This window comes from Teleopsis dalmanni, chromosome 1, assembly GCF_002237135.1.
Source record: "Teleopsis dalmanni isolate 2A chromosome 1, ASM223713v2, whole genome shotgun sequence".
Lineage (NCBI taxonomy): Eukaryota > Metazoa > Arthropoda > Insecta > Diptera > Diopsidae > Teleopsis > Teleopsis dalmanni.
The window spans coordinates 162,945,196-162,961,214 of NC_051846.1; the positions used below are offsets into that span (position 1 = coordinate 162,945,196).

At 28.2% G+C, this 16,019-nt stretch overlaps 2 protein-coding genes across 2 annotated transcripts in view; both read left to right on the top strand.

The window, feature by feature from the left end:
• LOC119666606 overlaps positions 1–1,215 on the top strand; it is a 10,593-nt gene extending 9,378 nt beyond the window's left edge. Inside the window, exon 3 of the mRNA XM_038075885.1 lies at positions 1,188–1,215. Coding sequence (XP_037931813.1) covers positions 1,188–1,215 — 28 coding nt within the window. The remainder of the gene's footprint in view (positions 1–1,187) is intronic.
• Positions 1,216–5,032: 3,817 nt separating this feature from the next.
• Positions 5,033–16,019, top strand: part of LOC119666607 (transcription initiation factor TFIID subunit 1-like) — a 12,693-nt gene continuing 1,706 nt past the window's right edge. Inside the window, exons 1-4 of the mRNA XM_038075886.1 lie at positions 5,033–5,326; positions 5,528–5,620; positions 14,338–14,545; positions 15,143–16,015. Of these exons, the coding sequence (XP_037931814.1) occupies positions 5,033–5,326; positions 5,528–5,620; positions 14,338–14,545; positions 15,143–16,015 (1,468 nt within the window). The remainder of the gene's footprint in view (positions 5,327–5,527; positions 5,621–14,337; positions 14,546–15,142; positions 16,016–16,019) is intronic.

Consider the following 16,019-nt stretch of genomic DNA (forward strand, 5'->3'; position numbering starts at 1 on the left):
ATTGAAGTGAGTAGGTTTCTCCACCTTGACACAAGTTGACTTCAATTTAATCTCGTCTCGTCTTCAAATTCCATTTTTACTCCCAGACAATTCACTTACACTTCACACTACTATTATCTATCCACATCCTGAACTACACATATACATTTTTGTAATTTTTTTCATATTATCTGTTTTATATATCTTTGCTGGCTATAATAATAACAAGAAAGGATTGCTTGCTTCAACAATAGAGATGAAGTTCATGCCATCAAACTTGGTATTCTTTATGGTTATTATAAAGAAGCATAAAATTTTGGACGTGACCATTTGTCAGTCATATTACTGTCTGTATGATACGACCTTTATTAGTACTCTGAAAAGTAGCAATTCACTTGATTTGCCCAGTATATATATATATTATATTATTACATTATTATGTTTATTATATTGAATTAATGAAGAAATTTATTAATTAATTAATTTATCTTAATTATTTACAATTACTGCATTTCTATTATTAAAATGGAATAATAATAGACCCACAACTAATTCCTAATACTGAAGTTGGTATATGGTCTATTATAACCAAAAGTGATATATAACACACTATATATATTAGATCGTTCAGACTAAAAAAGTGAATTTTAGTTTTATTCTTTATTTATGAAGTCATTTAGTTGAAATTAACTGTGGAAGTTAATTCAATTCGACTTAATTTAGCATAAAGTACATATTTAGGCTCACAATAGAGCAGAGTACAGTGAACTTAATAGCTCTTTTATACTGGACACCTGGAAATTAAATGTTTAAATATATATATATGTATATGTGCTATATCGTATATTTGTATAATGTGCATATGATTAAATAATAAGAGGAAATACCTTTTATAAACCTACCGGAAAACCACTTAATATGTCGTGGTTGTGTGAATTCATAATAAAGAAGTGTTTTTTGTATAGAATAAAAACATTTTTAATAAAGATGTTCCAGTCAGTATTTTAAATATATTTCAAATAAAATAATTTTTATTTTTATATGCGGTTTTTAATCTCTTTCATTATAAACGATAACAATTATTTTTAAACAAATAAACTTAAAACATTTTAAAAATCTTCCATGATTCACAACATCACTCCCAAATACTGTTTATGACACATATGCCCTTATTAATAAAATTGAATAAATAAAATAAATTTGTATAGGCGTTCTTCTCAACCGAACTTTAAATAAGCCAAATGTGTTAATTTAATAAATAAATAAAAAAATTTATAAATCGCAACTAAATAAATAAAACTAAAATAACAAAATAAAAAAAAAATTTGAAATACGACTTACTAATTAAATACAAATCACGTACACTTTAAAGACAACGCGTTGTGCATTGTAAAATTTAAAAAAAAAATAAAAAATTACATGTATATAAATTATAAAAAAAATTCACAAACATTAATAAAGAAATATTATTTTTTATTTAACTAAAATTTAAAATATTGTGTTTTTTTATTAATAATTTTTTAAATGTAAAATACTTCGTTGCATTTAAATTGCAACAATTTATAAAAAAAACAACAACAAAATCGTAATGACGATAATTAAATTGTTTATTTTTTTTATTTTTATTTTAATTTATTTATTTTAATTTTATTTTAATATTCCTTAAACGTTTTCACTGACAAGAGGTCGACATCGCAATTTTAACGTTAATAAAAATTAATTTTCTTCTATTTTTTTTTCAATTATTTTTGTTACTGTTTTTATTTTATTAAATTTTACATTGCGGTAAAGTTTTTGTTTAATTTTTTTTTTTTAATTTGTTTTTTTTTTTGAGTTTTTAATGGGAATTCTGGCAATGTTGAGAAATGAAGTCTCGTAACAATATTAAATAGTTTAGTATGTTAATGTCTCGTATGTGGTTTTTCTTGCAAAATAAATTTTAAATAAAAACTGTCTCAACGCAGTACTTATTTGGAAATATAATTAAAAAAAAGATTTGTAGTAATTTTCGTCAATTTTTTGATACATTTCTTTAATAATAATCGTTTCATTCATATGAAAATGACAAATATGAATACATATTTTTCTTATTGAATTTCTGAAATTAATTCATTAATTAATATATATGAAATATATATAGGTTTTTTTAAATTAAAAAAGGTTTTTATATTGACCAATTTTTCTGTTATATCTTCATCAAGAAATTCAGCGATTTCACATAAATATTTTTATAGGGACAATTATAGGGACAAACAATTTACCAATCCTATATTTAAATAATATAATATCTTTTTTCTTCTTTACATATAATTTATAAATATATATTGTATATTGCGAAAAAACACGTTTAGTCAACGTTCCTAAATTGCCAGGCACCTGGCACTTGCAGTCCAACGAATTATATCAGAGTATAAACTAATTAAATAAAAATTCGATTATTTCCAAAGATCACTGATGATGAGTACTTGGCAATATGGTCAGCCTTCTATGGTTAACTAAATTTCAATAAATTAATCAAAATATTTGTTGTTGTTTGTTCAAACTCTTCTATATATTTATAATTTTAATAACTACATTCAGTTCTCTAATAAACGAAACAATTATTTTAAAATCGTATTCATTTTATAAATTAAATGCATTATATAAGGAAAATATCACAATACAGAAGAATTATCCTACTAAATATTAATCAACCGAAAAATTAAAAAAATAAGAAAACAATAAAGAAAACTCCTGCATTCTACTTACTCAAGCAGTTAGTGCACAACTAAGTTTATATATAAACAATATGTTAGACTGAAAACACTTATTTAGCAAACAAAAAAAAGAAAAACAACATGTTATGCGTGGCAATGGATCGAAACTTTTGTTATGGCAGTTGTAAAAATAGTCACAACGCAATATTAGAACTATAATGAAGCAACATTTTTATTATGGTAGCTGTAAAAACAGCAAAAATAACAACGCCTTATAATAATTGAGAAGTGTCACAACGCGTTGTGATCGTTAAGAATTTCCACAATGCGTTCTGGCTGTATTTACAGTTACCATAACATGAATATTGCTTCATTATTGTTTGGAATTGTGCCACAACGCATCGTAATCATTGATAAATATCACAATGCGTTGTGGTTATAGAAAAGTGCCACAAGGCGTTCTGGAACCTATCTTTAAGTACTATAATGATACTTACAGGCACCATTTCAGTTAACTTGAAATATAACTAAGGTTAATAGTCTCATATGTTATTAAACACACTGCTTCTCAACTGTATAGATTCATTATCTTTTATTTGCATATATCACTTTTGGTTATTAGAAAAAGGTACATAGCGCTTTTTCTTACATTTGGAAACTGGGAGCATAAATAAAAACTTAAGTACTTAAGTTTTCCTGTTTAGGTCATTAGAGGCAAGCCAATAAAGAAAAATAGTTATGTATTTAAAAAACAATAGAACTGTGTCTCATACAAAAACTTTACTGAATGCTTACTTCGAAAAAGTTGTTTAAAATAATCAACAATAAATAAAGAATTATCATTAATTATCATTGATTTTTAATTATCAATTCCGAGTATGACAAAATAAACTATTTTCTAGAAAATAGTTTTAATAGAAAATTAAAAGGTTTTTTTGAAAAGTTGTGAATTACAACAACAAAATATTTATTTTTAATTAATTGAATTTTTGACTAAGTACACAGCTGTTTTGGGTATTGCCGAATATCTATACTTAGTTGTCTTTATGGAAATATACAAATATATCAAATCTTTAACACCGATCCATAAAATCCTTAACTTCTCGACTCATGTATAGTTGTATAAATTAAAGTTGAATGAGTTTTAAATTTGCAAATCAATTAACTTTTAAAATTTATTTTTTAATAAGTTTAATATACTCTAAGACTGCAATTACCAAGAACTGAACTTGTTGCTTGTCAAATCTAAAGTTCAGAGTCAGTGTTAATTAGCCAACCGATCAAAAGCCGTACTTAGAATATTTACTATATCGCACTGATTTCATTAAATTTTGTGCAAACAAAATAACATCGTTGTTGTTGTAAGTTCATTGTTATTAAAATAATTAAAATTGATATAATTTCTACACGAATTAAAAGTAAAATAATTTTTAAATTAATTAAATTTCAAGTCATTTTTAAATATGTGAAAATAAATAATTAAATAAATAATAAAATAAATAATTTTCAAAATAATTAAAATTGAAATATTTTTTAAAACATTTGAAATTAAAATAATTGTTTAAATAAATAAAATTAATAAATATTTAAAATAATTGAAACTTAAATAATTCGAAAATAAACAAACTATCCATTTCAAATTTAATATAATTTTTGAAATAATTAAATATAAAATAATTAATTTTAAAATAAAGTAGTTTTTAAAATAATTATTATTAAAGTAGTTTTTAAAATAGCTAGTTCAATAATAGTTCAAAAATAATATTCAAAATAATTAAAATAATAATAATATACAATATAATAATAATAATAATATATATATATATATATATATATAAAATAACAAAATTATTAACTATCAGCAAGAATTTCGCATATGCTTTTAAATAAGCCAGCAAGAATTTCGCATATGCTTTTAAATAAGCCAACAAAAAGTATTTTATATTAAGTATAGTATTTATTTATATATATATACATATATATATACATTATATTATTATAATAATATTATAATCAAAATATGATAATATTTAATAATACTAATAGTTAATAAATAATAAGAATTAGTCACAACAACTAATGCCTTCATAAAATGCACAAGTGAACGTGAATATTTTTGAAAAAGAAAAAAACATTTCAACAATAAATTAAAAATAAAATTTTTAAATTCCTTGAATTTCCATATATAGATAATACCTGCCAATAATGAACAATTTAAATTAATTAAAATATTTAAAATAAAAACACATACTCAACAGCTTAATAAATAACAAATTTATATAATCTTCAAATGAACTTCCAATGAACGTAAGAGACTACACACATGAGCACTTTCCCCCACCCCAAACGCTTGCAAAATGGTAGTCTCCACACTTAACATCACACTTGATAATAACGCAGCGCCGTCGGTGTTAATGCCAGAAACTATTGTTGCTGCATCGGCTGGAGCAGCGGCCACAACAACAACTACAATAACAACAGCAACAAGTGCCAATGGAAATAAAGTGAACACAAATTTCAACAATAATTATCAAAAGCACATAAGCAATTATAACAACAACAACAACAACAACAACAACAATCACACTAATGATGATTTGCTTTTGAATTATATGAAAAGTGTTAATGCTGCGAATAGTGCGAATGCGAATGCAAATGCGAATAATAATAACAATAACAATAACAATAATAGTAATATAAATAATTTAAATAATACAAATTGTGATATTAATAATTTAAGTGAAATAAGTTTAACACCTAAAAAAACATCAACAAGAGAAACAACAGCAATAGAATGTGATAGCAATAACAGTGAAGATAATTTATCACAAAACCAACATCAACAACAACAGCAACAGCAGCAACAGCCACAAACTGAACTAAATTCTTCCTTTTCGCAAAGTGGCTCACCAATCAATTTATCGTTTCGTTTACAACAACAACAGGCAAGTAAATAGTTTCACACTAAGCATGTTTCCAACATTGCGAGTAGCTACAGAAACAACAACAACAACAATGTAGGCTATAATGTAATAAAAATAAAATTATTAATTATCAGCAAGAATTTCGCATATGCTTTTAAATAAACCAACAACAATTATTTCATATTGAGTATTTATAACAACAACAACAACAGCCGAATAGTCAATAAAGAACAACAACAACGCATGGAATGAAATTGAAACGGCTTTACCTTTTAACCAAGTTTTGTTTTGTTGTTGCTTAAACAAATATAAAAAATTTGTTTAATGATGTCATACTGTTAAAGTATGAAAAAAGTGTTCAAGTGTGGAAAAAGAAACAACAAAAACAATAACAACAACAACAAATACTTAAAATATTATATATAAACAAAATATTTTAATGTTATTACATAGATTGGCTGGTATATTTTTTTAATAAAAATTTCTTTTCAAGCAAAATTTATATTATTTTTTGTTTGTTGTTTTTTGTTTTGTTATTGTTTTTGTTGTTATTTCTTGTTTTTATTATTGTTTTTATTAATTAATAAAAACTCGGCTTAAAATATTTGAAAGAATTTTTTTAACAATTCAAGTGAAAAATGTTTATGAAGTGAGGCAATTCTTCTCGATTAAAGATTTTTGGTGGGAGCTTCTCAAGAATGAATGAATCGAAAGACTCACAAAACTATTAATAGTAAACTTTTATTATCTTCTAGAATAGAGATTATAGTTAAGATAAGAAATTGACAGGGTACTTTTTTGTGAGCAACTATGGTTATAGTTTACAAAATATACTATTTCACTTGAGAGACAAGTATTTTTACTAAAATACTAGTTTATATTTTGCAGAATATGAAGAGTTTCATTTCCAATAAATCTTATTTACATACTTGTGAGTGTAGACTTTGAAACATATATATACATATGTATTGACATATGACAACAGATATACCTATCATTTTTGACTCTTTTATACACTCTATCTTCTGCTCAAAAAGTATCCGGATTTTGTTGTTTGTTAACTACTCCTTAAGTAATAGACCTTCTTCAAAACATATGGTACAAATTTGAGCACCATCTGTCAATTAGTTTGTTTACAGCAGCTGTTAATGTGAGACTACCTCAAGTGCTTTTAGCGATTTTTACAAACACGGCACAACTGTCAGCGCTCAGGCACCATATTCGCCAGATCTGGATCCGTGCGATTTTTTTCTGTTCCCGAAACTCAAATTACCCCTTCGTGGTAAGCGTTTTGAGTCGTTTGAATCGGTAAAACAGAATTCGCTGAAGATACTAAAAGCCATACCTTCAGGGGCCTACGAATGGAAGATTGGAAGATTGGGGAAGGAGCATATTTTAAAGGAGATAAAACTTAGCTTTGGTTGTACGATTGTAGATCTATCTACCTACTCGCGCTTGATGAGTAATATGCGTAATATTACAGAACGGCTTGAAACCCGTTCTCCCCTTATATATGCAACTGATTAATCATGATACATTTACTTGTTATAAATTAAATAGTATATATCAATTACATCAATTATTTACTTATATATATCTATTTAATTTATGTAAGTTATTATATAAAAAAATTAATACATATAGTTGTATATAAATTTTCTCAATTAAAAACAATTTTTTTCCTCAAATATAAAATATAGTACATAAATATTATAATTTACATTAAAATTGTTAAGTGCTTTTTAAATATGCAAAAAATTTTTATTTCCCACGATTTTAATACGTGAGAGGTGTGCCTTCAGATTTTGTTTGCTAAGCGCAAAAGTTTAAAAAATTCTGAATCTGTTATATGATATATATGAATACATTATATATCTGTCAATATTCATATTCTGTAGTTATATATACTGTATAGTATATTGGTATGTACAAAGGCACATAAATATATAACTTAACATTTACTTAAGTGACATGTTTAGTGGGTTGTATGGAAAACCATTAATATTATTAAAGTATATATTTAATAAACATACCTATATACATACATATACACATAGATAGTTAATTATCTATTTTTTTAAACACAATTCAAATATATTTTGCAGTACTTAAATAAATAGTATTATTTTTTTTTTATGAAAATATTAATTATTTAACAGAAACTTATGCAATTTATTTGCATTTTTATTTGAATGCTTAAAATGCACGTGAAGCTCGGGGAATTTCTGTAAATAGTTCTTAGAAAAATTTTCCTTTCATTATAATAGTTAGATATATTATTTAAAAGTATATTTCCATTATAAATTAAATAAATATAAATTATTTAACTATTTAATTCAAAACCTTTAGTATATATAATAAATTATATTAATCTAAAAGTACATTGCTGCATGAGAACTATCTCAACAATGTTATAAATGTGTAGAACAAATAATTCTAAGATACTTTTAATATATTAATATATAATATATATATTAAGAAGTATTTTTTACTTCAGTATAATTATTTTTTCACACTATTTAATTATTTCAATAGTAAAAGGTCTTAATAGGAGCAAAAACTAATAAATTTGATCACGTGTATGGTTAATAACATTACTAAAATATAAATAAACAATGTACAGCAGATAATAAAATGTTTACAAAATTAAAAGGAATTTTGTATATAATAGTCTGCTACTGATATTTCCAAAGATCTATCCCAGTTTTTAAAAAAGTCCATAGGAGTTCTGAAACTCACTGCAGATCCGCTGCGGAGTGACAGTATTAATAATAAGGATAAGAGCAAGGCACTATATAAGATACCTTGTCTTCTTCTTCTTCTTGTTCTTGAGTTAGTGCTATTACGCACTTTTACTCTATAATGGCTGGGGGGCTTATCACTACCCCACACTAGGCTTTAACTAGGCTAAGAAATCATATCATTTATTTGTCTTTTAGTTGATGACGGACCTTAAATCAGCATAACATATCTTCCTGAGAATCCAGAAGTGCACTTCAGCATTGTTAGGGCGGGGTTAAGTAGCGTATCAACTTTAGTGAATAATTTTAGAGCTCTGTCTCTGATATATTTTTTTACTGAGTCAATCCTAAGATCTCTATGTATATCTGTTGATCTAATATACCATTGAATCTTAAACAGTCTTCTTAAAGCCAGGTTTTGAGCTATCTGTAATTGCTTAAGGTTATATTTGAGGCTTTGCTATATGTAACACATCCGTACAGTAGTGCCGGTCTAATTAGTTGCGTATAAAGTAACTTTCTGTTTTTAAAGTTGAAGTGGTAATTATTAAATAGCGGCTTTAATAAATGTAGAATCTTAGAGCAGCTATTTCGTTTGTATTTCAAATGTTTAAGCCAATTGAACCGTTTGTCAAAAGTGACCCCCAAATATTTTGTGCTATCCTCCCACCGTATCACCGTGTCACAAACGCTCATTTTTGGAGGATGCTGTCTTCTTCTTGTACTATATACAAGGTATATATATAAAAAAATAGATTTTATCATTTCTCTGGCATGAGAAATGGCTGTCTAAAAAATTGTGTGGAGACCGTAATAATCCAACGGTACTAAATCTGTAGATATAGGTTGGGAATGTTGGGTATGGTAATAAATGTCACCATATATAGACTGTGGTATTATCCGGTAAAAGCTCAACAAGAAACTATTCGTTTGAAATTCGTTCAAACAAATAGTATCCTCCTTTTCTAATGCTATCTGCCTATTTTATTCCTCCAAATAAACTCTTTTTTGATCGCGTTTTAAGGTCTCTAAAGTAGTTCATTTTCTGTAATTTATTTTCTCGTCTGCAGTGACAAATTGATTTAATATATAAAATTTAGTTCTTACATCGTTTTGGTTTTTATATATTAACATACATCGGTTTTTCGAGTCTGAAAATATACTTCAAAGGAACGGAACAGTTTTTATATGTTTTATGCCTTCGATTTAGATTGGATATTAAACTAGGGTATTTAATGTAATCATGAATAGTCCAATTTAGTAATTTTAGTCTCTTAGTGATATCAGCATTGTGGTCACGTAAGATGAATCTTTAAAATCCAAAATTACCGGAGAAAAAATTTTACATAAGTTTCGAATAATAAGTTTCTTGTTTAATTAGCATTTTTAACTTTTTAATAGAAAAATATTCCGATTAACCATATAATACATCGTGGCTTAATAAGTTCCAGATCTAAGAAACAAAATTTTACTTAGAAACTGGACGTTGTTGGTCAACATATTCTCCAGCAAGAGTAAGTAGGAACTTTTGTTCTTACTCTCAATATACATCTCAATTTCGGTAATCATTTTCTTACTTTTTCATTCGCATTAAATTTTTTTCCTTAAGTATCATAATTTAGGCTATAATTTTTTCTTTTGAACCAAAATTCTTTCTCTGGAGCATCTCAACTTCGGTATTGAGTGTTTCATTTGCCCCATTTTTTTTATCCTAGAGCAGACATCAAGTCTGCAAAAAACCAGCAGCCCAAGTGGACCACATCTGGAGAGTACATTAAGTGGGAAAGCACTTCGAAACTTATTCGAAACTTCGAAATTTATTCAATTTAATCATTGGTTTTTGACTATTGCTTCACTGTTAAAAAACTTTTAATCGTTTTAGATACCAACTAAAGCATGTTCAAATTTTGATATATAATTTCTCTTTCTTGGTAAAGCACTTTTACTCAATAATGTCTGTGACGACTTGAATGATATAATCCAATAAGAGCTTTTTTAAATTTTAATAATAATTTATTCAAATGATTTTATAAAAGTATAGCCCAGCATATCTTTTTGACGAAATGTATATTGCATTTGCTTTGAAAAAGTGCAATTCTGAAATAGTAGTTAACAATTGTAAAAACTCTAGCTTTTGACGTGTTAGGATATATTATAATTATAAATATCACCAGATGAAATCATCAAATGAAATCTGTAAACAAGCATTAACATGAAATCCTCAGGGAAGCAGAAGACATGCTAGGCCCAAGTAAACGTGGAAGCGAGTAGTAGAGAAAGAAATCCAAGCAAGCGGCAAAATTTTTGAAGAAATTAAAATCCTGGCAAAAAATCGTGACAGTTGGAAAAAGTTCGTTAAGGCCCAATGTTCCCCTGGGAACGTACTGAAATGAATATATATTATAAATATCTGAAATTTATGTGTTTTATAAATATGGGACATAGCTACATACGGATATTTTTGGATGGGAGGTATGTCTCTTTCATATCTAAATACTCTCACTTCTTTGTCATTGTCTTTGGTGTTGAGTAAATAATAAAAATTTTATTATATTTAATGGAATTATTCCGGATATTTTTGAATGGAATGTATGTCTCATTTTTATCCAAATTCTCTCTATTCTTTGTCACACATCACCGTCTATGGTCTTGAGTAAATTATATAAATTCCATTATATTTATTGGAATTTCCGACAATTTTTTATCCAAAATAATTTTTGATTTGTTTGTTGTTTAAAAATTTTACAACAAAAACGAAGGTAACCGCATTATGGTTTCTTTATATGGTTGGACATGTGATTTACAAATTTGCAAAAAATAATTCGGTAACATTTCTAAAAGGTCAAAACTACTTCTGGAGTCAACACATTTTTATTGGCTACTGCTACCGTGAAGGTTGCCGCGGCAGCAATTTTCAGTTGCAAGCAAATATCAATGAAACAATATAATTAAATAAAAAATATTTACTTATTATATAAGAATAAGAAATACAAAAATAAAATATTATTAAAATATCTTTTTGAAAAAATATTTAAAAAATATGTTGACATGTTTAGATTTTTCGCTTTTGAACCGAGTTTGTGTGCTACATTGAGTGCTTGTATTCTGCACTTTTGTGCTTTGCATAATGATTTTCACTTGTTGGGAGACGCAGTCACCCTTTTGCGCTCCTATGTTAACCTTAAGACGCACTTGTGCTGCTGGTGCACTCGATTCTTGGCCTCTTCGTTTTGTATTCGGTTGAATTGTACGTAATCACACTTGAAAGGTTTCCTAAGTGGCAAAAAATATCAATAAAAACAACAAAAAATCAAAATCATTAAGTAAAAATATTGTTGCTTGTTGCAGTTCTCAGTTCTTAGTTCTTAGTTCTTCTCCGTCTTCGGTTCACGGCTCCCAGTTTCGGTTCCCAGTTTGTAAACAGCAGCTTCAAGTGGCTACAATTTTATTTATGGTATCGGTTTATGCTTTATAGTTTGAATATTTCACCATTTATGCCTTCGCATGTGACTACAATGTAGTTTGTATCTCACCACTTGCGGGCGCCTTAATGGTTTGGGTTTTTTTTTTGTTTTTTTTTTGATTTGGATTCTTGATGCGCCCCTCCTCATTTGTCGGATTGTTGTCGCAAATTGTTGTGATTTATTTTGTGTCATTTGTGCTGTTCCAAGTATTTCAGCACTTAAGCGCCATTCAATGCAAATGATTTAATCATTTAGTTAAGCTGCTCCAAGTGGCAAAAAACGTTGGAACACCATTCTGTAGGTTGCCCATGATTGGAGGTGTGGGCTTACGGGTGGGCAGTTAAATAGTTACATAGAGAGATAGATAGATAGAGTGGGGATAGTGGGTTAGGTTAAAAGTTTACTTTGAATGCACTAATTAAATTAATGCGATTGTTGTTGTTTTTGATAATCGTAGAAACCAGGTTGAAGAGGTACAATATAACACAAATAAACATGAATTTAGATTAAGATAAGCGTTTTAAATGATTTGGTGCTTTAATGCTTAAGGTGCCAAATACTTAAAATGTTAAAAATAAAAATTACTTCAGTAATTGTAAATAAAAAGAAATTTCATTTTTAACTGATTTAAGTTCTTCTATGGTAGAGATGAATAGTTTTTCATTCTATTCATTAGGCTTTATTTAGAATCGGTTTTAATGAGATTTACACTTCCGCAAAAAAACTGTTTTCTTTTATATAATTTTATATAAAATAAAACATATTAAAACATGTGCTGGGAGTTTGTCAAGAAAAACAGAAATAGATGGACATCTCCTATCGGATGTCAAACTCTTTTATGTATGTTCCATACAACAAATTGTAGTGGAGATTAGACATGGAGAAATACTCTAAGTTTACAAAGGAATCACAATACATTTTTAGGTCGTAGCACGAATTTCCTAACATAATAATAATAATGGCAAAAAAATTCACGAATCTATCTTAGATCCGATAAGACTTCTTTTAATAAAACTCTAAGCACAGCAATATCTATTATCTACTACATATAAGCAATAATTAAATTCTTTTTTATATGAAAGAGACTGGCATTAAAACATATGGAATGCTAAAAAACGTGTATAAGGATCAATGTCTGTTCCACGCAAATATTTGGCATTAATTAGGCTAATTTCATGATAGTTGCAAAGGACCCTAAATACGAAAACCAAGTACCATAATTAAAAATCAATCACAAAACAAACATAAGCATCGGAAGAGTTAAAAAAATCTTCGAACAAGCTATGTGTCGAAAGAAAGCCGGTGTACCGAATAGCACAATCAATCGATTTTAAGTATGAGATTCCGGATGATGGATATTTTGTGCTGTTACAAATTTAACTAAGATATACGTTATAGGCATTCCCAGCATTGCAATTAGTAATCAAAGACAGTGTTTTAAATAAGAAGTAAAGACAAACGTAAAAATGCGATTTGGAAGGTACCAAAACAGTCTATAGAAAGTTACGGAGAAATAAAAATTAAAGAAGATTACGTTTTAAAAACAATAAATCAATGCAGACGGTTCTCTTTGACAAAAAGAAAGTTGCCAAAAAATTCGTTGCAAAAGATCAGATGGAGAAAGTTGAATATTGGGACTTTTACAAAGTTGCGAGACAGTGCTGGAGAGATCAATCGAAAAATCAAAAACAGTGTTTTTGTAATAACATATGATAACGAATCATCGACAAAAGCGTGAATGATAAATTAAACCAAGAAGGCATCATCTTAGCCATGACTTTGTGTTGATTCTAGCTGTTTCCTTAACTAAAATTGACTAAGAAATGAAATCATTAAGATGCCATTGTTACTGTTTATTTGAGAGTCGAAGCCTAGAAACTAGAATAAGCTTTGGAACCTAATAACAATTTTGACCATTGAAAATGTTCCGAAATGTTTGTTCAAGGTTTCAATAGGTATATTGACCCGGAAGTAGTTTAGTTTAAATAAATATTAATAGGATAGCAACGTAAAAAGAATTTAAAAATTTTTACGAATATTATAGAAGGGTCGGAAAACACTGGTTAAAAGCAAATGGTAGAAAGTCACTCCGATGAATTTTATTGGTATCATACTGTGTTCTTTACAATTCTGAGAGAAACAAAACATTACATAGATATAAAATATACTACATTTTATATCTATTCTTATATATAGTATGTTCTGGAGAAGTTAATTGGGTTATTAAGATTGTAATGGAAAAACGTGGGTCATCAAAACAACTTTTCTTAATATCTTTGATTTATAAGTAAAAGACTACGGCCAAAAACAAATCGACTTATTTTAAAGAAACAATTTTAATGTGAATATGTATTAGCCATATGTTCTTATATATATATCAAATAAAGTATAGATAATATATATATATATTGTATAAATATATCATACTATGTATACATTTTTTTGTATTGTTATTTTATATAATTTTAATATAATTTCATTATTTTTATATCCTTAAGAGAAATATAATAGTTTTTATTCTTCTTTATTGTAGGAACAGTTACGGAGGCGAAGGGAAGAAGAGGAGCGAATTGCGCAGCAAAATGAATTTCTGCGTGCAAGTTTACGTGGTTCACGTAAACTGAAGGCCTTACAGGATAACAAAGCCGTGGCGCAGCAACAACAAACTGTGGCTGTGGAACGAGTCAGTGGTGTAGAAAATGAAGCCTACATGGAAGATGAAGAAGCGGAAAAAATTAATGGTAGGTTCATTTTAAAATCATCCTTACATCGTACTGTATATTTAGTGATTTTGTTTTCTTGCATACCTAGGATTTTTATTCTATTTGTATTTCCGATCCAAGAGCTATTTATTTCTCTTCAATTAATTTATTACTTTTTCGATTGTTTTAAGGCTTCAGATATCAGTTTTCAGACTCCTTGAAAGAGGATTTCTAAGCGTTGTCCTGCTAAGGTTGGGATTTACACAACAAATTAGAGATATTGTATCATCCTCCTCCTCTTAGCAGTTTTTGTGATATAAATTGAGTGATATATTGTATATCACGCCAATCAACTATATATTGAATGATTTTTTTATTATTTAAATAATTATTACAATTATTATAAACATCTGCATCAATAATTAAATTTTTATTACTCATTAATTATTTATCATAAAATTATTAATGCATTGTTGTTTATTATTTTTCAATTGTTATATTTTTATTTCCTCGCCACAATAATAATACATTATAATATAAACAAATTTGTTTCTTAATGAATCATTATAATATCTTATTAATTTTAAATTAATTGTTATTAAAATGAATAATTAACAAATTTAAATTTATTTACAGGGTATGGCGAACTTTTAAGTGCACTAACAAGACTCCAGGGTCAGCTCTCCAAAAATGGTATGTCAACACTTGCTGGTCGAGTGTCGACAGCCCACAATATTTTGGCCGGTTCTGGTGTGGCGCATGCTTTGGCAGCACGTACAGCAGTACTACAACGTCGTAGACCACGTGTTGCTAATCCAGTGAGTACTGGAGCCATTGATTTGCAAAAGGATATCGTAGAGTTTCTAGCTCAATCGAATTCACCAACGGCCATAGAGTTAGGAAATTTGTTAACCAGTTATGAAATGGAAGGACTCTTATTAGCGCATGATCGTGTAGCCACATTAACAGATGCAACGCCTTCACCGCTATTAAGCGGTACAGGTAGTCCGCAAATAACCGCAGCGACTGCAGTAACAGCGTCACTACCAAAACCAGCAATTGTACGTGGCACAGCAGTAGCTCCACCGGTAGTGCCACCACCAATGGCGCAACGTAGTGCCATGCCTTTACCACAAAACATCACAAATCAACTTCCAGCAGGTTATATGAAGACCTCCTCAATGCGACCTGACTCACCGCCACTAAGTGCCTGTTTTGGCACGCTAAACGATCAAAACGATACAACCAATATACGGATTATACAAATCGAAAAGTCAACAGAACCACTCGGTGCCACAGTGCGTAATGAAGGTGAGGCAGTGGTTATTGGACGTATAGTACGCGGTGGTGCCGCTGAAAAATCTGGTCTACTGCATGAAGGTGATGAAATACTCGAAGTAAATGGTCAAGAATTGCGTGGCAAAACAGTGAACGAAGTGTGTGCACTACTGGGCGCTATGCAAGGAACACTTACTTTCTTGATTGTACCAGCTGGTAGTCCACCACCTGGTGG